Source organism: Monoraphidium neglectum (assembly GCF_000611645.1).
Source record: "Monoraphidium neglectum strain SAG 48.87 unplaced genomic scaffold scaffold00048, whole genome shotgun sequence".
Taxonomy (NCBI): Eukaryota; Viridiplantae; Chlorophyta; class Chlorophyceae; order Sphaeropleales; family Selenastraceae; genus Monoraphidium; species Monoraphidium neglectum.
In genome coordinates, this window is record NW_014013580.1 from 14,294 (window position 1) to 34,356 (window position 20,063).

Here is a 20,063-nt window from a genome sequence, read left to right on the forward strand (position 1 = left end):
CACACTCAGGCTGTGGGCGTGGCACCCCCAGCCCTGCATTTTGCACCACGCACCACAAAATCTACGTTTTCAATACCCTATAAAATCTGGAAATCTCACCACGCTTGACATGTGCATTATGCACTTGGAGGTCTCAGCCGGTTCAGCACTTAAGCTGTGTTGCGTCCTGCCGCTCTAGAGCGGCAGGACAAGCGTCCTGCCGCTCTAGAGCGGCAGGACAAGCTGCTGCAAGCAAGTAAGATCTTGCTTGCAGCTGCCGTGCACAGACAGCCCAGGCAAGGCTGTGTCGCAGCAAAGGTATCTGACATTGTGCAGGAAGCCGTCGACAGGACGTCCCAAATCAGTGCAACAATGATACTGGGGTGCCCGGCTTCATTTGCTTTGCTGCGGTACCCAGTCATCAACACTTGCAAGGTGATGAGACGAGGTGCGTTGCAGTGACGTAAAGGCCAGGCGCTTGCGCGTGTGCACGAAGTCAAGATGCGATCGCGAGCACAGTGAGCACAGGTACCAAGTTGAGTGCGGCAGGGTGTAGTGTCGCGCCTCTGCCAGGCGAACGTACTGTGTACATCACCAACAGACTGTCGCTGTGCTGCTGTGCAGTGTTGCTGCCTGCTGTCTGGCTGGCTGGGTCCTGAATGCTCTGTCTTAAGGTGCTGCCGCACTGCTGCATCGTCCTTCCCGCCACAACCGGTGCTGCTTGCAGTACAAAACACAGTTGCACACGCAGAGCAGGATGAGCTCTTTACTGAGTGCAAACAGCGTCCTGCAGAACGTGCAAAGCCTCCCATGCAAGGAAGCTACGAAGCTGCAAGCGCTTTTGTTGTGCCCGTTGTTGAGGGGACTAGCTTCACCCCAGCTTCGTTGCCGCAGGATCATGTCGCTAATGCCATGCGTGCATCGCTTCCCTGAGGGAGAGATTCAGCCGCAAGTACCAGGTAAATCTCTGCTGATATCTATAACCAAGCTCATCTGCCGTTGGAGATGGAATTCACCTTCATTCCTGCAACGGAGTAGCAGGCTGATAGGCGGCGGCGGTTTGACTGGCGGTGGGCTGGGAAACATGGTGATTGAGGCAATTTGTAAAATACTACTGCGGCCTCGAAACTAAGCACAACACCGCTTAGCAGCACACACCTCCGCTGCACTTTGAGTACTCAGCAACTCATCAGCAACAACATTTGCACCAGGGTGATGAGAAGTCACTACCGTATGTTCCTGCTGACAGCACACTGAAGTCCAGCAGCATACCACGAGCTGTATGCATCTATGCCCTTCGGCACACGTGTACTGTCCCAACAATTCTGTAGAGCAGGCACGTGGTGATCTAGACCTTGCTTCAATGATCACACCTGACGGTTGCTTTCGCGCATGTGCAGTGTTCGCATAAGGAAAATAAAATGCGCGCCGATTCATGCTATTGGGAACGCCGTGCGGTGGTGCGCCTTTGTCCACCGCTAGCGCAACTCATTCTGCTTGCCGCTTGCTGCGCTGCGGCAGTGGTTTCCCCGGACGTTGCGTCCCTGGCCAGCAAAGGGAATGTTGAAGCAAAATTCTTGGCAGAAGCCCACACACCCAAAGTGCAAGAATGGCTGGTGAAGCATTACAGGCGAGCGCACCCTATCGCCAGCGCGGCCCAGGGAAGGGCAGCGATGGCGAAGCTCACACATGTTCTGTGTAACTGCATGCCCCTACTGTCTCGCGCAAAGCTGCTTGCGACAGCCATTAACAGCTGAGCAGGTCATGCTCGCAGCGGTCCTGTAGTGGCGACTCTTTGAATCCCCTTGCAGGCGCCTCCATGCCATCCCCGAGCTATCCTTTGAGGAACACGAGACCGCGGCGTACCTGCGTTCCGCCCTGGATGACCTTGGCATTGAGTACGACCACCCCGTTGCACACACAGGTGCTATGCAACGGGCCGATGCTGTGATATGGCACGCCGGCGGATGGGGGCCACTGCAGGTTGATTGCAGAGCGCCTTATAACGCCAGACCCAAGCAATGCACATGGCCACATACAAACGGACACCACACCCCACCCCACCAGGAATCATTGCGCGCATTGGTCCTGCGCCCCACCGCGTGGCACTGCGCGCCGATATGGATGCGCTGCCCATCCAGGAGGCCACGGGCCTGCCGTTTGCCAGCACGCGTCCCGGCAGGATGCATGCCTGCGGGCATGACGCCCACATGGCGATGCTGCTGGGCGCCGCGCGACTGCTCAAGGAACGCGAGGGTGACCTGGTGGCTGCGGGCCGCGGGGGCGTGCGGCTGGTGCTGCAGCCTGCTGAGGAGGGGCGGGGCGGGGCTGCGGAGCTGGTCAGGTCCGGGGCCCTGGCCGGTGTCGATGCCATTTTTGGCCTACATGGTGAGCAGCCGAGAGGGTGGAGAGGGTGGAGGTGAGCAAGGTCAAGCAGATGTGGTTCTGAGCAAGCAGTGCAGGTTGCTTGGCACCTGCACAAGTTGCCCATATCCTGCCGGCTGGGTGCCCTGTCAGCAGCCAATGCCTCATTGGCCCGCCGGTACACAGCTTAAAAAGCGTCTGCTCCACTGGTCCTGCGATTCCACCCACAGTGTGGCCAGATCCCGCCACTGTGCCGAGTGGTGTGCTGGCAACAAGGCCTGGCCCGATGATGGCGGCCAGCACACGCTTCGGCGTCACGATCCAGGGCCGCGGTGGGCACGCAGCCATCCCCCACTCCACGGTCGACCCCGTGGTGGCAGCTTCCCAGGTTGGCAGGCAGTGAGAGGATCTGTGTACAGATTGTATAATCACAATTTCACGAGTCAGATCACTTGTTTGCCACAAGCCCCACAGGGGTTTCAGGCCTGCTGCGTGCTATCCTTTTGTCGCACCCTCACAGGTGGTCTTGGCGCTGCAACCACTGGTGTCACGGGAGACATCACCAGTGGACGCCGCCGTCATCAGCGTCACGCGCTTCAATACAGGCAAGTGTGCACGTTTGAGTGTGATTTTGCTTGTGTGTACGTGCATGCGTGCGCGTGACCCATGCGCCTGGTCACGTTGACCCCGTCAACTGCCTCCCAAGCGCCTCAGATGTCACTGGCGTGTACATGTTGGTGTGGGCATGCGTGCGTGTGCGCGTGTGCGTGTGTGTGTGCGTGTGTGCATGTGTGCATGTGCGTGCGTATGTGTGTGTGTGTGCGTGTGTGCGTGTGTATGTGTGTGCACGCGTGCATGCTCGCGTGCTGCCGTGCGCGCGCTTATGTGCATGTGTATCCTGCCTGTGCGGGCACGCACACTGGCTTGCATGTGTGCCAGCTCCCAAGTGCATGTATGAATGTGTGCCCTGAGCATTAATGCCCCCCCTATTGTGGGGGCCCATGGCAGAAGATCGTCCCTCACGACCAGGCAGCTGGCCCCTTCTGCTTTCATGACGTTGCACGTCGCTCGTGCGCCCCGCTGCGCCTACATTATCGCGCGTACAAACATGCGCATTCGCGGGGATGGAGTCTTGAGCATGTGTGTGGTAGGGCGCGTGTGCATGCATGCACACATACACGCACAACCGCGTACATATCCTTCGTCACTGCTATCTGCAATCAATATTCAACAGGACCAGGTGCGTCCAATGTGCTCCCAGACTCGGTTGAGCTGCAGGGCAGCATACGCGCCCTCACCCCAACCACCTTTGCTCGCATCATGCGCCGTGTTGAGGAGGTCGTCAACGCCACAGCTGCCTCTGCGGGCTGCGCTGCTGTGAGCTGGTCATGGAGCCCCCTGCCCTACCCTCCCCTCATCAACGACGTGGCCCTGGCAGAGCTGGTCGCTGGCGTGGGGCAGCGCCTGCAGGCGGCTGCTGCGGCAGTTGCGGATGCAGCACTTGGAGGGGACTCCGACGTAACACGGGCCTCCGTGCGCTTTTCTCCACTTGCTGAACCGACCATGGCAGCTGAAGACTTTTCAATGTTCACCTCCATTGGGAGAATACCCTCCTGCTTTGTGTTCATGGGTATAAACAGTCACAGCGCAGATGGCCGTTTGGCGGGACTGCACACGCCCAAATTCTCAATGGAGGAGGGCCGCCTCGCGCTGGGCGCTGCGCTGCACGCTTCGGTGGCATTCGAGGCGCTCACACGCCTGGAGGTTGCAAATGTCGCTGAAGCAGGGGCCGACCGCAGTGAGTTGTGATGGCGATGTAAGATTCATGGCCCTCGGAGTGACCTTACTGATTGCAACATGCAGTGAGTCAAGTATTGGGGTGGTCAATACCTGTCGCTAGAGGTGTCAAGCTGCAGCAACAATGCTTCGGTGCTTCATTGTTGCCAATGTCCTGCAGGCACTTCACTGATCAGTGCTCCCTGGCATTGCCTGCTACTTCACAAATGCGTTACAGCAACGGTTGACTGCACAGCAGCCGAGTATCTACACACACACAATAAGGAGGGCACTCAGGCAGCAACCGTCTTGATCATGCCTTGCCGCCTTGCAAACTCAAAAATGCCGCCAGCATCAATCACAGGGCCAGCCTGGGAGGGGAGCAGGACATGTTGGATGATGGGGTGGTGGGTGGTGGCAGGCAAGCGCTGTCATGGCAACGCAACGCAAGCATCGTCACCCACTTGCGGGAGTTGACCAAGCAACAGGGCAGCTGTACAGAATCTGCTAGACCGCAAATGCTATGCCGTCTCTGCGCGCCTGGGCCGCTGCAAGCGAAGATCCACCACCGCCTGTCAGCAACAACAACAATGAGCAGAGCCAGGTGGCGGTCTCCAGCAGAATCCCTTCAAAAGCAGTAGACCACCGCAACACCCTGCCCACAATCCTGTGCACACCTCTCCAATGGGCTTGAGGCTGTACTCCTTGCCGGTTGCGTGGTTGACGAGTACGTCTTTCTCCATGTCCACAGTCACCTCCTGCCCGGTGGTGAGCTCGTCACAGAGCCGCACGTCCGTCTCAACAGGGTAAAGCTCGCCGGTGGAGATGCAGTTGCGGAAGAAGATACGAGCGTAGCTCTGCGACACGACCACCTGGGAACCTGTCATGAGGTGAACACGGTGGGTTGGACAAGCAGGCTGGCCTGAGCGAACCCTACATGCTTGGCAAATGCAATGTGCACAACCCAAGCAGCCATCAATCATGATATTGACTGCCCTCGTATGACGTTTGACCACAGTTGAGCAACTGCTGTGGCCTGGCGCCTGGGTCCAAGCCCACCCATTGCAGCAGCCTCTGGCCTGGCCATCATTAATCAAGGCGGCTGCTCCGCTCACGTGGCTGGACTTGCAGCTACACAATTCACCTGCAGCACCAAGCGCGACAGGGGCATGCTCGCGGGACGAGCCGCAGCCAAAGTTTTCGCCTCCGATGATGATGGGGTATTCCGTCTTCAACGCCCCCTCCTTCACAAACCTGGCGTGAGAATTGGAACAGCAACATGCGCAATGAAGTGCGATGCTGCCGACAGGTGAAAGCCAGTGGGGATGGCGCCAGGCAGCCCTGTGACCAAAGCTCACTTGGTGTGGTACTGGTCATCAGGGAGGCCGATGAGGGCGTACGAGCCCAGCTTCTCGTACTCATCGGGCTGCGTGTGTTTTTTCGTGTGTGTGTGTGTGTGTGGGGGGGGGGGCGGTGCTTGAGAGGCAGGCCAGTTGGCAGGTGGGCGACAGCAGGGCAAGCCATGCATCTGCGCAGCAGCACTTGAAGTACCTACTGGACCAGAAAACCTGTTCACAAACTGCTGCAGCTGTGCCGTTCGCCGGTACGCTTGCATGCTGGCTTCTCTATGTCCTGCTCCGATTTCGCACCTTGGAGGGCACCAGGGTCAGGTACTCAGCCGGGATGATCTGGTCAGTGTCAATGTTCTGCATGACAAAAGATGGAGCCGGAGCCATCATGAGCTTGCGTTGCATACATGCGCGCACATGGACGCCCTCGCAACTAGCAGGCAATTGCATTTGCGCTGCGGGGCTCAAGAAAACAGCAGCAGCAGCGCCGGTGCATGTCGTTTCAACCATGCTGCCTGGGCCATCGCCAGCCAGCCATGTGACATACAACACATTTTCTAGTCCCGTTTGCATAGCAGTTATATTGCGGCAGCAACTGGATAACTGAGAAGGACACCGGGATAAGAGCGGCTCGCTGCCAACTCTCATCGACATCAGCAGTGGCACTCACATCCCTCGTCACGAAGACCTTGCCGCGAACAACTCGAGGCTCTCCCTCTTTGCGCACGACCTTGGCCTCACAGCGCACAGACCGCGTCCGCCTCCAGCAAGCCGCAACCGGGGTGTGCGAGAGCTGCATCCTTGCTGTTCGATCGGCTGCGACTCAAAGCAAAGACCGTATGCGAGAATACCGGTGGCCCGAGCAGGGTGCGAAGAAAGGATGAGTGAGTGCACGGAAGCTCCGTCAAGCGCTTGGCAGGCGGCGGGGCACACACCTCATTTTTCTTTGCTGTTTGGAAACGTTCAGAACCATGGTACCTTGGCGTAAGCCAAAGACGTTGCAGCCGCCACGTACAGCTTTGCACACACCACACATCCAAAGCAACAAGTGATATTTGCACGCAGGCGCGATGAGCTTTATTGCATCCCTGGATGGGGCCAGGAAACAGGACCGATTGGTCACCTTAGACTTCAAGGCGTCCCATGGGCAGCACTGGTGCAAAATCGTCCACATTGCAAGAACCTTCAATACATATATTCCGTGGATGCTCACAGATCCTGACTCAATACGCACAGAGGGCCCTCGCTCTTCTGTGAGGTGCGGCAGCGGATGCAGTGGGCACTCACCAGACCCTGGCACCCACACGCACAGGTTTTGACACTATGGAATGCGTGCTGCACATGCAGCTGTTGGGTTTGAAGCTGGGTTCTGCTGCGCATGGTTTTGATTTTGCATCTGGTTTGTGACCCATTTCAAGCACAGGAGCTGCAGTACAGAACAAACTCCGCCTGCCCTTGCTTAACAGGAGAGCCCTCGCGCTGCTACCTGATGTTGCAGCGCCCTTGTGGCGGGTGTGATGAGTGGTGTTGGAGACAAGCCAGAAAGCCGACCACAGGCATTGCGCACCGCAGCAAATGCGCGCAAGGGCTTCAGAACCAACAACGTCACAGGGTTATGAGGAAAAACAGCATTCGCTGCTTGACTGTGCAGGGCACTCTGCACCTGCAAACTAGAGCGGCCGACAACCAAGGCCGCACCCCTGCGCCATCAAGAAAGCCAGCAGCGTATGTGAAGCAGCAGCTGCTGATGTGAACACGGCACAGCGCTTTCTTCAAGTAGCACATGTGGGAAAGCCGCGAAAACTCTGCACCTCACGACTGCTCTTGTGCTTCTCGTCCCTCTCACTGGCTATACCAGATCTCCGATGCATGGGACAAGCTCACTCAAAGTCCCAAAGCCCTGTGCGGAGATGCACGAATGCGGCAGAGGACATGGCTGAGGCAGCGAAGAGCATGATACAGGTGCGCAACATCGCACACGGATGCTTTGCCCGCAGCAACGCTTTATGATTCTGTGGCAAAGCAGCCGCATTGTGCGGCGTACTGTGCCCACTGCCCAAATTTGCGCCTTCGCTTGATGCACCCCACCTGTGTAGCTGACGATCTGCTCCAGCTGGTGGATGAAGTCCACCCCAGTTGCGTACTCTGTCATCATGCCCACAAAGAAGCCAAACATGACCCAGCGCCCGTTGCCAATCTCGTTGTCCGGCGTCCATCCAAACACCCTACGTAATTGGAAACCAATGGCTACCGTGTAAGTTCCTTGCTAAATTTCTATTACCTGTGCGTAGAAAAGAGCCCTGACTCATAGTAAGACAGCTACAAACACTAGCGGTACGTGACGCAAGTACCCTCGGAAAACAGGGCCCCCTTGAAAAAGCAGCCGTGCACGTGCCGAGCCAAGCCAAGAGCTACAACAGACCTGCGTCGCCATCCCCATCACTCACTGCGCCTTGGTGGTGGCGACCTCCAGCTTGGCGTCCTCAAAGTATTTGCGCATCTCCTTGGCGCGCCGTCGCTGGTACTCGACAGTCACAGGGCTGGGGGGATGATGGTTCGAGAATGCTGGTTGTGAGCCGTGGAAGTAGCGTTGCTGACAGCAAGCAGGGGTCAGATTATTGTTTCAATCGTGTTTCTCTGGCAGACGATACGATGTGCACCATGCTGGCGGTGCGATTTTGCTGTGTGTGTGTTTTGCATGCCCCTTTGTTATCAAGTAAGCACCTGCCCTCAGCAGCCAAAGGGGGTCCAGAGTTGGGCTCTGTGACGGGCGCTGCTGCTTTGGAAGGCATCGGCGCCGCTGCTGTGGATGGCTGGTCTGGCCGTTTCAGCTCTGGCCGCTTGAGGGGCGGGCCGCCCGACAGCTGCGCATGTGCGGCAACACTCCTGATGCGGCTGTGCCTGGACCCTGCAAAGGCGCGCGTTCTCAAGGGCAGAGCGCGTACATTGACAAACGCAGTACTCCGCTAATCGCACTTTCGCGACACGAGCAGAAAGCCAATCTCTCCGATGACGTGCCAGGGCTTGTCGACACCCCTGGTCCGCATGGCACTGCTGATCATATCGCACCAGATAGAATGTGGGCACCGCTCCTGAGGCTCTGCATCGCCGTGCGTGCTGTGATCGGCTTTTCAGCGAAAGCAAAGGCTGACAGCGAGTGGCTTTCAAGTCCACAGCACCAAATGATTGTGTCGAATCAACTACATGTCGGGGAGGTTCACATAGACAACAGCTCGCCTGCCGGCAAGTATGTGGCCGATGGTGTGGCGTCACTCAGTCACAGCTGGGTGGACTGGCGGTTCGGTGAGGCTGTACGCCCGGTCGGCGCTCCTGGATGTTGCGGTCCATGCCTGTGTATCGCATTAAACCTTTGCGCTTATCATACTTATGGCCAGAGTAATGAGCAGTGCACCAGGTGAAAGATGCAGTCAAATGGGCTTGTATGTAGAGGGCAATCCCTTTGCACCAAGTCAAATGGGTATCATACGTGTGTGCTCACTTCCAATGTGTCGAATGCCCAAACAAGAGGCTCGCGTAGGAAGTCAAACCAGGGGATACTCGCTTTCATATACACTGTGTGTTTCTGAGTAGCACGTCGGGTGATCAACGTCACTCCGTCGGCACTGTGCAGCGCAGCCACTGCGCGGCGCATGCATTTATAGATATAACGTTACATTTACCTGAATACCTGCCACCGCACACTTTTTACCGAAGCACAGTGGACCCCGCCATTTGCGTTGATCTGGGGTTGGACGCGCAGAGGACGCTGATCGCAAAATAATAGAGGCAGAATAGTGCTCATTACATTATGAGTGGCTCCGCCTCTTGATCATCATCACATACAGTACAGCCCCTAGCTAAACCGTGCCCGAAGGACGCAGCAAAACCAATGCCGCCACGCAAGAGCTTCGGCCTCTCACTGCAGCTGCCCGCGGATGGCGAAGCCTCACCGCCTGGCCCGCCGGATGCAGCGCCGACCCGGCCTGACGCTGCACGCAACATGCTGCGGGTGAGGGGGGATGGCGAGTGACATCGATTCGTGCAGGCAGCAGAATGCAGTGGTGTGGGCTTTGCCTGCAATGGGCTTCTTCGACACACACATCTTTGACAACCTCTGTTATCACCCAGGACTCATTTGAAATGGGCAGCAACGGAGCCGTGACAGTGCTGAGCAAGTCCATCACGCCCTATCAGTTCAGCTCAGAAGGCATGATCAAGGCAGCCAGCAGGCAGCAGCCCCAGCACCACTACAGGGTGGGTGGTGGGACCAAACATCCTGCCTGCATTGTTGATTTTCCCCAACCTGCGGAACAGCAGTTGTACCCACAGCCAGCTGCAACTTCAAACGCGTGTGCGTTGGTCCGCAGGTGTCAGAGGCAGACATGTTTGTCATCAAGACGCTGGGCCGCGGCGCCAGCAGCGTGGTGCGTGTGCAGAGGCAATTGATTGAGGCTTGCCGCAAGGCCGTCACATCACCTGGGGTTGCTTTTCTGTCGTAAGAGTGCCATCCGTCAAGTTATGTTTGTTGCGCTTTTATGCCTCACACAGTCTTGTGATGCAATCAACAATGCAATCGGCGTAAAATTGTCACCTAGGTGTTCAAGAGTTTCCTCATTCGCGAGGGCAAGTTTGTGGCGCTCAAGAAGATCAACATCCTGCAGAAGGTGAGTACTGGTGTGTGTGCCTGGGGGCGAGGGAGGGGTAATTGGAGGTCCATGGAACCCGCTCTGCAGCACACAACTCAGGACACAGCGATTATTGCTGCCTCATTCTGTTCAGAAGTTGCCATTGTGCCGCACACGCCCTTTGCAGGAGACGCGCCAGCAGATGATGAACGACGTCAAGGCGCTGTGCGATGCGCCGAACGTGCCGGGCCTCATCAACTTTTACGGCGCATACCACGTGCCAGACAGCGGCCAGGTGTGGCAGCAAGGGAGGTCTGTTTATCAGGGATGCTGGTGGTTGCCCATTATAAACCATAAGGGATGGTGGCGGCGTTATTGTCGCACCCAGAAGGGCCTCTGCTTTTGCCTTGGCTGCAACCCCACAGCCTCAGATTTCAATTGTGCTGGAGTACATGGACGGGGGATCCCTGGCGGATGTGCTGCGCAAGGTAGGCAGGGCCGAGAGTGGAGGGCGGCCGGGAGAGCATGCAGCCCCCTGGGACCCTTCCAACTAGCCTTGCGAAGAGCTGGGAGCCCACACGTCTAGAAACATGCTGGGCAGCAGCAAACTTGTGCGCGAGGGTGCTCACATCGGTCAGGAGGCACAGCGCGCGCGAACTGGACACCCTTTTCACCCCCCCTGCAGGTTGGAGTGATACCCGAGGGCATCCTCAGCCGCATCACAGCGCGCGTGCTGCAGGGGCTGGCCTTCTTGCACAGGAAGCACCTGGTGGGTTGTCCAAGGGGCGTTCAACTGCTCTGCATGCAGCTTGGATCAGAACGTTATGGAGGATGGAGGGTGGGGGATGGAGGAGCCTGCCACCTCTGCTCCTTGCATTGACCTGGGGCTCCTCATGATGTGCGGAAGCTGATGCGTCGTCACTGTCCCTGCTGCTGTTCCCTTCCCCAGGTGCACAGAGACATCAAGGTACCGCTGGGAGGTCACAAGAGCACCACGGCTCACTATTCCGCCACAGCCGCCTCCGCGTGTCATAATGTCACGTTGCCCTGCACAATTGCACTGCTCAGTGACTATCAACACAGCCAACTCAACCAGCGCCATCGCCCCACTTGCCGCCTGCAGCCTGCAAACATCCTGATGAGCCTGCAGGGGGAGGCCAAGATCGCAGACTTTGGCATCAGCGCGTTTGTGGCCAACACCGTCGCAAACGTGCGCGGGCCAGTGAGCCTGCGGCTGGCACTGTTGGTTGCTTGAGGGAATGCACATGGACTCACGTCCCTTCACCACCCGTCATAGCTGAGCCCGCCCACTCCCTTCACTGCCCGGCTCGTCCACGCAGTGCAACACATTCACGGGCACGGTGCGCGGGGCTGTTGCCTGTTGCATTTATGAGCTTGCAGAGGGCATGCATGAATGCCATTGCACTTCTGCTCGGCTCGCTGATGGCTGGTCAGCATCAGCCGGTGCCTGCCGCCGTCAATATGTCGACCTGTGCAAATACATGTGCCCCGACCGCTCACCAGGTCACCTACATGTCACCCGAGCGGATTGAAGGCAAGCCATACAGCTTCCCAGCAGACATATGGTGTGGAGGGGGGGTGGGGTGGGGTAGGGGGCAAGCGGCTAGTTGTTGCAGCCGGCAAGATCTTGTTGTGCTGAAGCAGTGGTACGAAGATGTGGGTGCAACGTCTCAGGGCCTGGCGAGAAAGCGCTCAAGCTGGTAATATTGGCTGCCAGCCTACACTGTGTGAAAAATGCCCTGGACGTCATACCTCCCCATGAACCCCAACTGCCCGCCCTCTGCCGCCCTCCCCCGTTCCAGGAGCCTGGGCCTGGTGCTGGTGGAGGCCGCCACGGGGCGCTACCCCTACGACGCGCACAGCGGCCCAGTGGAGCTCATGATACAGGTGACACGCTGATGGCGGCACCAGGAGGTCACCCTGAGCGCGATCAAACACTCTCTGGTGTGGCTCAAATTGCTGTGTCAGCCACATAGGAGCCGGCGTCTTCCCCTACCCTCTGCCACCCACCTCCCTATCCCCCACCCCTCTGAAGATCCTGCACGACGAGGCACCACTGCCACCAGCCGGCAAGTGCAGCGAGGAACTGCGCGACTTCCTGCGTTGCTGCCTCACACTTGACCCCAAGCGGCGACCAAGGGCCGAGCAGCTGCTGCAGCACCCATTTGTGACGCGGCACGCGGTTGGTGCCCCAGGGGCTGGCGATGCAGGGGAGGGTCGGCGTTTCATGTCTGTCATGGTGGACCCCCTGGAGAGGTGCGCATCGAACAATGTTCTTGGGGCAGCGTGCTTGTGGTTACCAGCTTGCGTCGTCTGTGATGGCGGGGGCGGCTCGGGCACGCATCCGTTGTTGCCGATGAATGGTTGCACGACTCCTGCTGGCCCTGCCTTGGGTAATAGCCTCCTTCCTCGCCACTCTCTTGTCGTGCACCATACCACCGCACCAGGATGGATGAAATATCGTTCCAGTTTGCCTGGATGTACTACGCCTCGCTGTCAAAGGGGCCGCAGGGCCTGCGGCGGCTTGGAGGCCTCTACTCCTCCACCTCGGTAAGGCAGGGGAGGATTGAGCCGTCATAGACGTTTTCCCCTTGATTGTCTGTGCGCTCGCACTCGTGGCGCGAGGGCAACGCAACGAACAGCATACCACATCTCTCTCCTCTTACCCGTGCGGGCGCTAGGTGCTTCACCACGAGGGCACTGTGTGCTGCGGGCGCGAGGCCATTGTGGCGCGGCAGCAGCAGTACGCAGCGGCAGGGGCGAGCGACGCAGTGTGGCACATCAAGACGGTGGACTCGCAGCCATTGGGCGTGGTGGGTGGCGTAGCTTTGTTCGGTGGGGCTGGGGACAGAGGGTGTGATTGATGATTGTCCTTTGACCTGACGTTTCAGGACCGTTTGAAGTGCCATGTTGACGCGGGTCCCGTCTTGGCTCTTGGATATGCTGCATTTTTCTGCCACTCACTTTTTATTTGCAGGACGGAACAATCCTGGTGCATGTGGACGGCAGGGTGTCGCGCGGCGGCAGCGGCCGGGATGCAGGCGGCTCAGCAGCATGGACAGCCAACAGCGGCGAATGTAGCTGCAGCGGCGATGACGGCCCTGACTTGGGCACGGCCACAGCCTCTGGCAGCAGCAGCGGCGGGGCGGCGGCCTTGAGCGTTCCGTTTGCTGAGTCATTCATCCTGAAGCGGTCGCCCACTGGGGGTGAGTACTTCATCACTAACCAGGCCATGCGGACACTCTTGTAATGGCAATGAGGTTGATTTAGCTTTGTGAGCACTTCAGTACGTTGGCAACAAGAAATCATGATCTGTGAAGGAGTGTCAGCTTGGCGCCGTGCCGCGGCGCGACCGCCCATTTATGGATAGCTGGGCTTCAGGCGCCCCTATGGAGCTATACTACAGGAGCTGAGCTGGCTCCTGTGCATGCCCTTTTTAAATTCCATACGCTTCTGACTTTCTTCACTGTCGTTTGCATGGTGGGTGCGTCAGTCCACGGTGGGTGCGTCCGTCAAGGCCCCAATGGGAGGCCAGCGTGCTGTGTGGGCCGGTGCGGTCGACTGAAAGACCTGGACAAGCAGCTGCGCCAACCTCCCCGCCAAAACGGACATCCCTGCATACATCGCAAGCAGACGTACCAGAATTGATTGTGCAAGTAGGTCGTCAAGTATATTACGCAGGCAGCAGCCAAACAGCCAGCAGCCACCCAGATCACACAAGCATCATGGCAGAGGACGCGGCAGCGCCCGTGTCGGATCTGGAGCAGCAGGAGGAACAGCAGCAGGAAGCAGTTCCCGAGCAGGCCGAGGAGGCCGGGCTGAAGAAGCGTGAGCGCGGGGACGACGAGGACGAGCAGGAGCCCACCGCCAAGCGTCCCAACCACAACGTGAGGGCACCTCACAGAACTTTGTTTTGGGGTAGGCTGTTGAAGGGAAGGGTCTGCTGAACTCCTCTGAGGACCTCGGAGCGGAGGGAGGGGCATTCACTGCTGTCGCACCCATCCATCCAAGCCGAGCTTAGCCTGGCATAAGTCATCAAATTATCTTCCGTCACCTGTCTGTCTCTGCCGCTCTCTGCTGTGTTGCGCGTTCACGGCAGGCCGAGGATGAGGAAGATCCGCCTGCCGCCGACGAACTGCCTGCCGCCACTGCAGAGGCAGCGCAGCAGGACGCGCCAGTGGAGGCTGCTGCGGATGGTGGCGACTGCCCTGACAATGCCGGCGGCGCCGCCGCCGACCCCCCGGCCGAGGGTGCGGCCCCGGCCGCGGCCGCGGACGAGGCGGCTGCTGGCAACCCTGGCCCTGCCGGTGGCAACCCTGGGACGGGCGCGGGCGTGCCGGCCGGGCACTCGCCTGACGACCGCGAGTACACGGTGCACCCGGACGGCACTGTGAGCGAGGTGCTGCACATCGCCAAGACCATGATTGGCAAGCTCATCGGCAAAGCAGGCGCCACCATAATGGGCCTGCAGGCGTCCACCGGCGCGTCCATCCAGGTGGACCAGGCGACAGCGACGCGTGGTGGCGAGTGCAGGCGCGTGACGATCAAGGGCACCGCCGCCCAGGTGGAGAGCGCCAAGGCGCAGGTCGAGGCGGTGCTGGCCGCCGATGCGCCCGGGGCTGCGCCGGCGTCTGGGGAGACGAGCACCGACGTGCGCTGCCCTCAGGCCGTGGTGGGGCGCATCATCGGGCGCGCAGGCGAGACAATCAAGCTGCTGCAGGCTGCCAGTGGTGCCTACATCCTGGTCAACCAGAACTTCCCCGACGGGGAGGACCGCATTGTGACGGTGTCAGGCAGCAACGACTCGGTGGAGCGCGCCGCCAACATGATCCGCGACCTCATCGCCAGCGACCAGAACACCGTGCAAAGCGTCATCCAGAAGGTGGGGCAGTGGGGCCAGGGGGGTGGTGGTGCAGAGGGTGGCTCACAGTGCGGTGTTGCGCATCGCGGAGGAGGAAAGGCCGGGGGCTGCTGTGGGCAGCAGCAGCGAGTGGGCCGAACTGGGCGGTGCCGGGCTCGCCTTTGCACACCCACCCCTTCCTCCTGCGTGCCCCCCATCCGTGGCATCAATCCCTGGCCCCTAATCCTGTTGTCCATTGCATCCCCTTTCAAACACTTTACCCTCACAGTATGGCCACGGCAAGACCATCAAGCTGCAGTGCCCACGCAGCGCCGTGGGCCGCATCATCGGCCGCGGCGGCGAGACTGTCAAGATGCTGCAGCGCAAGTACAATGCCAGCGTGCAGATCAACCAGTCCACTGACCCCATGGACATCACCATCATCGCGTCGCCCCACGAGGCCGAGGCCTGCCAGGCGGAGATAAACCACATCATCATGCACCCAGACATGCCCATGGGCGGCGGCGGCGGCATGGGGCCCGGCTTTCGCGGCGGCCCCGGTGGCGGCGGCATGGGCCCGCGCCCCGGTTATGGCGGCGGCGGCATGCCCGGCCCCTACGGCATGGGCATGCCAGGAATGTATGGCGCGATGCCCTATGGCGGCATGATGCCGCCCTACGGGGGCTACGGCATGGGTATGCCCCCGGCTGCCATGCCGGCCTATGGAGGCTACGCCATGGGCGGCGGGTACGATGCAGCGGCTTACGGCGGCGCAGGCGGCTACGGCGGGGGTGCCGCTGTGGGGGCCCAGCAGCAGTATGGCGGACCAGCTGGTGGGGTGGGCGCAGGCGGCGCGGCTGCCTCCGTGTGGCAGGCGATCCCTGACGACCAGGGCCGCACTTACTACTACAACTCGCAGACGGGCGTCAGCCAGTGGGAGAAGCCTGCGGATATGCCCTGAGCGTCGCCAGCAGGAGCAGGGCAGGGGAGCGGGGGGCGCCAGGGTGGTCCGGTGGGGTTGGGGGTCGAGCTGAGCACCGCACTCTGTGGCACTGCAGACTGCCTCTCATAGGGAGCCGACTGCTCCCAAAGCAGCCTTGGCGGGCTGATTTCACGTGTCGATTGCCCCCATGATGTTTTTCGCGACAAGCGCGCCCGGCGGGCTTTTACCCCCTAGCGCGTGGCATTACGCATCATTGTTCGTAGCCCACGGTGCCTGGTGCGGGATGCACACTGGGTTAGCCTTACACTGCCCTGCGCACAGCGTTTTGCAAGCGCTTCATGCTTTGCGGCCAAGCGATGCCTCAGCTGTGGAATGCGCCTTGAAACACAGCTGCTTGCCCTGCTGCTCAGCCGGCCACCATACAAGGCAGTCGTTCCGTCATGCATTGTGCCGACACGCTCTGACGCCACTTCGCGGTGCAGGCTCCTCTGCGCACGTCGACTGCACCAGCACCCACACAGGTTTTGTGCCTCTGTTTGCGTTTGCTGGCACGCCTTGCTGCCTGCGCTGCTGCCTTGGCCTGGTGGCGTTCAGCCGCGTGCGTCATGCGTCCCGCCTTGCATCGCTTTGGCGCCTGTGGGATTGCCGCTGTGGCTGGTCTTTGCCCGTGTCATGCGTGAGTGTCATCCAGCATCCAACAAACCACCCCTTGGTTGGGGCTACCACCTTGGAGGCACTCGATGGCGACTCAACCCAACACAATCAACACGTGGAGGCGGCATCGCTGCAGCGCGGCTGCGGCGGTGCATCACAGAGGCAAGGCCGCGCCAGCTTGCACTGACCAAGCCGCCTGCGCTTTTGCAAGCCGTGCGTTGTGCTCGACTTGGGAGTGCTTGCGCCGAAGCAGCAGCGTGCCTGTTGTTTGCTGATACAAATGGCAAGGGCTTGCATTGTGCGTGGAGCGCTGCCGCCGCTGCTGCTGCTGCTGCTGCTGCTGCTGCTGCTGCTGCTGCTGCTTGTAGCGGCTGTGTTCTCTGCAGCCGACAATGCCCAACAACAACCAAGCGTGTGCGCAAATCAAGGCCTGGCTGCAGTGGCTGCAGCGCCGTCGCCTTGGTTGCCAATTCCAGCAAGCAGCCAGCGACAACAGCAGCGCGCATATGAAGGGAGAACAGGCAAGCGGCGGGCGGCCGCATGAAGGCAGTGGCATTTTGCCTGCATTCGCACTTGCGCTTTTGTGTAGGTCAGGCATGTCGATGCTATGCAAGCCGCTGTTGTGTCTGTTTGTGTGACATGTCGCTCGCCGTGCTCACAACCTCGCTTGTATGTGAACGCATATGCCTCTAGTAACAAACTCTGGGCCCAAGTTGCATTGAATGGTTTGCTGGTGTATGTGAAGGGTACAGTGATTACAACCTCGCAAAACAGCCCGCGCAGAGGCAGCAGGCTGGTGCACAGAAAGCAGACGCAGGCGGTAACAGAGCGACGTGCACTCTGGAGGCAGGACTTACATCAGCACTGCCGACAGCATGCGCAGCGGGGAAAAGCCACCATAGATATCAGATGCGTTGTGCCACAGCCCATAAGCAGTGCCTGGAACCAGCTGCGCCCCAGTGCAGTCACGGCTGATGGAAACATTGTAGGTATAAGCGGTGTCAAACACCGGGAACATCCCCCAGGCCAGCACCTCAACCACATTGCGCACCAATTGGTACCGAACCAGGCCCGGCCGTGACAAAGCAAAGGTAAAGATCAGCGCACGCTCACCACCAGCTCCCACGCTGGTGAGCGCTGCTGTTGTGAATGTCATGCTTGCATCATCTGTCATCACCAGCGGTGCTCTGAGGGGCGTGCCTGCTGGCAGGGTCGGCGCGCTGCTGCCCGCAAGTGTGGCGTCCCAAGGTGAGTATGGCAGTGGTTGGCGGTTGTTTGCCTCAAGGGCAGGCGGTGTATTGTTGCATGGCGTAGTGGTGACGGGGTCGCAGGGCCCAGCCAGGCCCGAGGTGTCATACACTGGCGGCTCGCAGGCGCTGGTCCATCCCTTGTATGTTGGCAGGTCGTCCTCTGCCAACAGGTACAGGGTGTGGGCTCGAGAAGCATACGACACAGGGTACCCTGGGTACAAGGCAGTGGTCAAGACGTGGCAGTATTGAGAAGCATTGGGTTGGGTGAGGCATTGCAGGCTGCGCAGCGCAAGGCAGGTTGCACGAATACTGCTCACATGCGCTGTCTTGCACTTCCTGCATACTCACATGGTGCTGCGCACACGAGGCTGGTACTTGTCGCGTCGCGCAGCGGTTCATAGGGGTTCGCAGGCAGCTCTCCGCTGAGAGTGACAACATCACGAAGCCCTGCGCTAGCAGCAAAGGGCAGCCTGCCGTACGCCACAGGTGCACAGTAGCGACTGCCACAGGTGCACTTTCTGGCGTCCTGGAGATTGGCCCCTGCCTTCAGCTCGGCCTCGGTGGGGTCAGCTGATGGAGGGATCGGGTGCGTAAACAAGGGCAAGGTGGAATGAGGCCGGCCTGCATCCGTGCAGGCACGCATGTCGACATAAGCATACATTACCCCGCCAGGCTTCTAGCTCTCCACGTTACCTACCACCCCCCCTCCAAAACGTCTGCATTCCGAGCTGAGCCCTGGCCACGCAGCATCGTTTGCGCACACTGCCCTGCTCACCGGTGATGCAGGCTGGGTCGCCGTAAATTGCAAAGCTCACAGCTCCCGGCTCGTCCAGTCCCAGGTCAAGGGCCACGCTGAATGACCCTGTGCTTGCATTGGCCCCGCCGCCACCACTGACCAGCCACGCAGCCGTGAAGCTGGGCGGCTGCGTGTCCGGCACTAGTGCCCCCGACAGCGCGGTGACACCGGTGGCCAGCGCCAGGCCACTGCGCACCGCCAGCAGCACGGTGTAGTTGGTGCCAGGTGTGAGGCCTGTGGCGTTGGCAGCATAGAAATGCGGCCCTCGTGCCGCGTCTGCTACCAAGGTCACAGCGCCACTGCCCTCAATGTCGGCTGCGCTGGGTGGGGCGCCCGCCAAGTCCAGGCCTGCGCTGGGCACAGCCCTGAACACGATGGTGTAATCCCCTGTCATGTTGGCGGTGATCTCCAGGGTGGTGTCTGTGGCGTTGCCGGCGCGTGGCCACGTGGGCTGGTAGGTGTCTTGCACGTTGACGGCCACGACGGTGCTGGCGTTGCCAAAGGTCAGAGTCAGGTTGGCGGATCCCGGAGCAGAGGGCACGAGGCGGTTGTCTAGGAGCGGATATGTGGCATAGCCTGCCGAATTGTTGGAGAGAGGATGTGCGATGGACAAACAATTCAATATCCAAGGGATCAGGTCGCGCTGCCGCCGCAAGACCTATTTGAGTGTGCCAATGGTGCAACACCAACTCAGGTCGTTTTGGGGCTGGTGGGAACCCACACAGCAAACGGGGCAAGTGAAGCGCCTGTGCAGCACGCTGAGCGTTCATCAACAAGTGCCACACCTGAAACTCACCTGGGTCTGAAGGGTAGCCACGCACAACGTCAAAGATAGCCGAGTCACTGCTGTTGAAGTCCACCCAATTGTGGTTGCTGAGATCAGCCATGGGGCATGCGCCTGGCTGTGCACTGCAATTGGTCAGCACCGCGGTCGGCCACAGCGTCGCCTGGTCAAAGTTTCGCGCATCGCATCGCAGCAGCCGCAGCGTCGCACCAAGCGGCGCCACAGCCGGCGGCAGTGCTGGCGGGGCAACTGCTGCTGGCGGCTGGGTATACAGCAGTAACGTTCGCAGCCCTACGACCGCGACGGTGACGCTGGCGCTCAGCGGCGTAGCCGAGCCTTCAAATGCGACGTAAGCCGTGACGGTGCAGCTGTCTCCTAGGGAGCCGGAGCTGCCAGCCACCACTTGAAGCGTCCAGCCGCTGCTCCCACCTCCAGTGGTGCTGCACAATGTGGCCCCGGCTGTGACTGTGAAGTTGGTACGTGCATCAGCACTGAAATCGCGCACGCTGCCGTCGTCAAAAGAAACCGTCAGGGACAGCGCTGAGCTGGTGGGCAGCGACATGGGCGGCAGTGCCGCAGGATCAGTGGCAGAGGTGATGACGGCCGGCTCAGCAGCCAGGTCAGTGATGGCGACCGGTGCTGGCAGGGCCAGTACAAGCTTGCCTGTGCCGACGCCAAGCGG

General features: G+C 59.9%; 5 protein-coding genes across 5 annotated transcripts; 2 read left to right on the forward strand and 3 right to left on the reverse strand.

Annotated features, from left to right (window-relative positions):
- Window positions 1-4,412: 4,412 nt before the first annotated feature.
- On the reverse strand, window positions 4,413-5,831 carry MNEG_0568 (3-isopropylmalate/(R)-2-methylmalatedehydratase small subunit; the record flags this gene model as incomplete). The annotated part of the gene is made up of 5 exons (XM_014050946.1): window positions 4,413-4,490; window positions 4,797-4,999; window positions 5,264-5,373; window positions 5,478-5,545; window positions 5,769-5,831. The coding sequence occupies 5 exons, from the start codon at window positions 5,829-5,831 to the stop codon at window positions 4,413-4,415; spliced, it is 522 nt and encodes a 173-aa protein (XP_013906400.1).
- A 1,517-nt stretch (window positions 5,832-7,348) lies between these two features.
- MNEG_0569 (hypothetical protein) lies at window positions 7,349-7,968 on the reverse strand (the record flags this gene model as incomplete). The annotated part of the gene is made up of 3 exons (XM_014050947.1): window positions 7,349-7,368; window positions 7,557-7,693; window positions 7,916-7,968. The coding sequence occupies 3 exons, from the start codon at window positions 7,966-7,968 to the stop codon at window positions 7,349-7,351; spliced, it is 210 nt and encodes a 69-aa protein (XP_013906401.1).
- A 1,640-nt stretch (window positions 7,969-9,608) lies between these two features.
- Window positions 9,609-13,364, forward strand: MNEG_0570 (hypothetical protein; the record flags this gene model as incomplete). The annotated part of the gene is made up of 13 exons (XM_014050948.1): window positions 9,609-9,722; window positions 9,836-9,892; window positions 10,064-10,132; window positions 10,281-10,388; window positions 10,519-10,581; window positions 10,779-10,862; window positions 11,217-11,303; window positions 11,618-11,679; window positions 11,917-12,001; window positions 12,243-12,370; window positions 12,562-12,664; window positions 12,796-12,927; window positions 13,092-13,364. The coding sequence occupies 13 exons, from the start codon at window positions 9,609-9,611 to the stop codon at window positions 13,362-13,364; spliced, it is 1,365 nt and encodes a 454-aa protein (XP_013906402.1).
- A 475-nt stretch (window positions 13,365-13,839) lies between these two features.
- On the forward strand, window positions 13,840-15,915 carry MNEG_0571 (Far upstream element-binding protein 3; the record flags this gene model as incomplete). The annotated part of the gene is made up of 3 exons (XM_014050949.1): window positions 13,840-14,001; window positions 14,214-14,996; window positions 15,244-15,915. The coding sequence occupies 3 exons, from the start codon at window positions 13,840-13,842 to the stop codon at window positions 15,913-15,915; spliced, it is 1,617 nt and encodes a 538-aa protein (XP_013906403.1).
- A 2,115-nt stretch (window positions 15,916-18,030) lies between these two features.
- On the reverse strand, window positions 18,031-19,484 carry MNEG_0572 (hypothetical protein; the record flags this gene model as incomplete). The annotated part of the gene is made up of 3 exons (XM_014050950.1): window positions 18,031-18,080; window positions 18,577-19,173; window positions 19,394-19,484. 3 exons carry the CDS (start codon window positions 19,482-19,484, stop codon window positions 18,031-18,033), a joined length of 738 nt encoding a protein of 245 aa, XP_013906404.1.
- Between the last annotated feature and the right edge of the window lie 579 nt (window positions 19,485-20,063).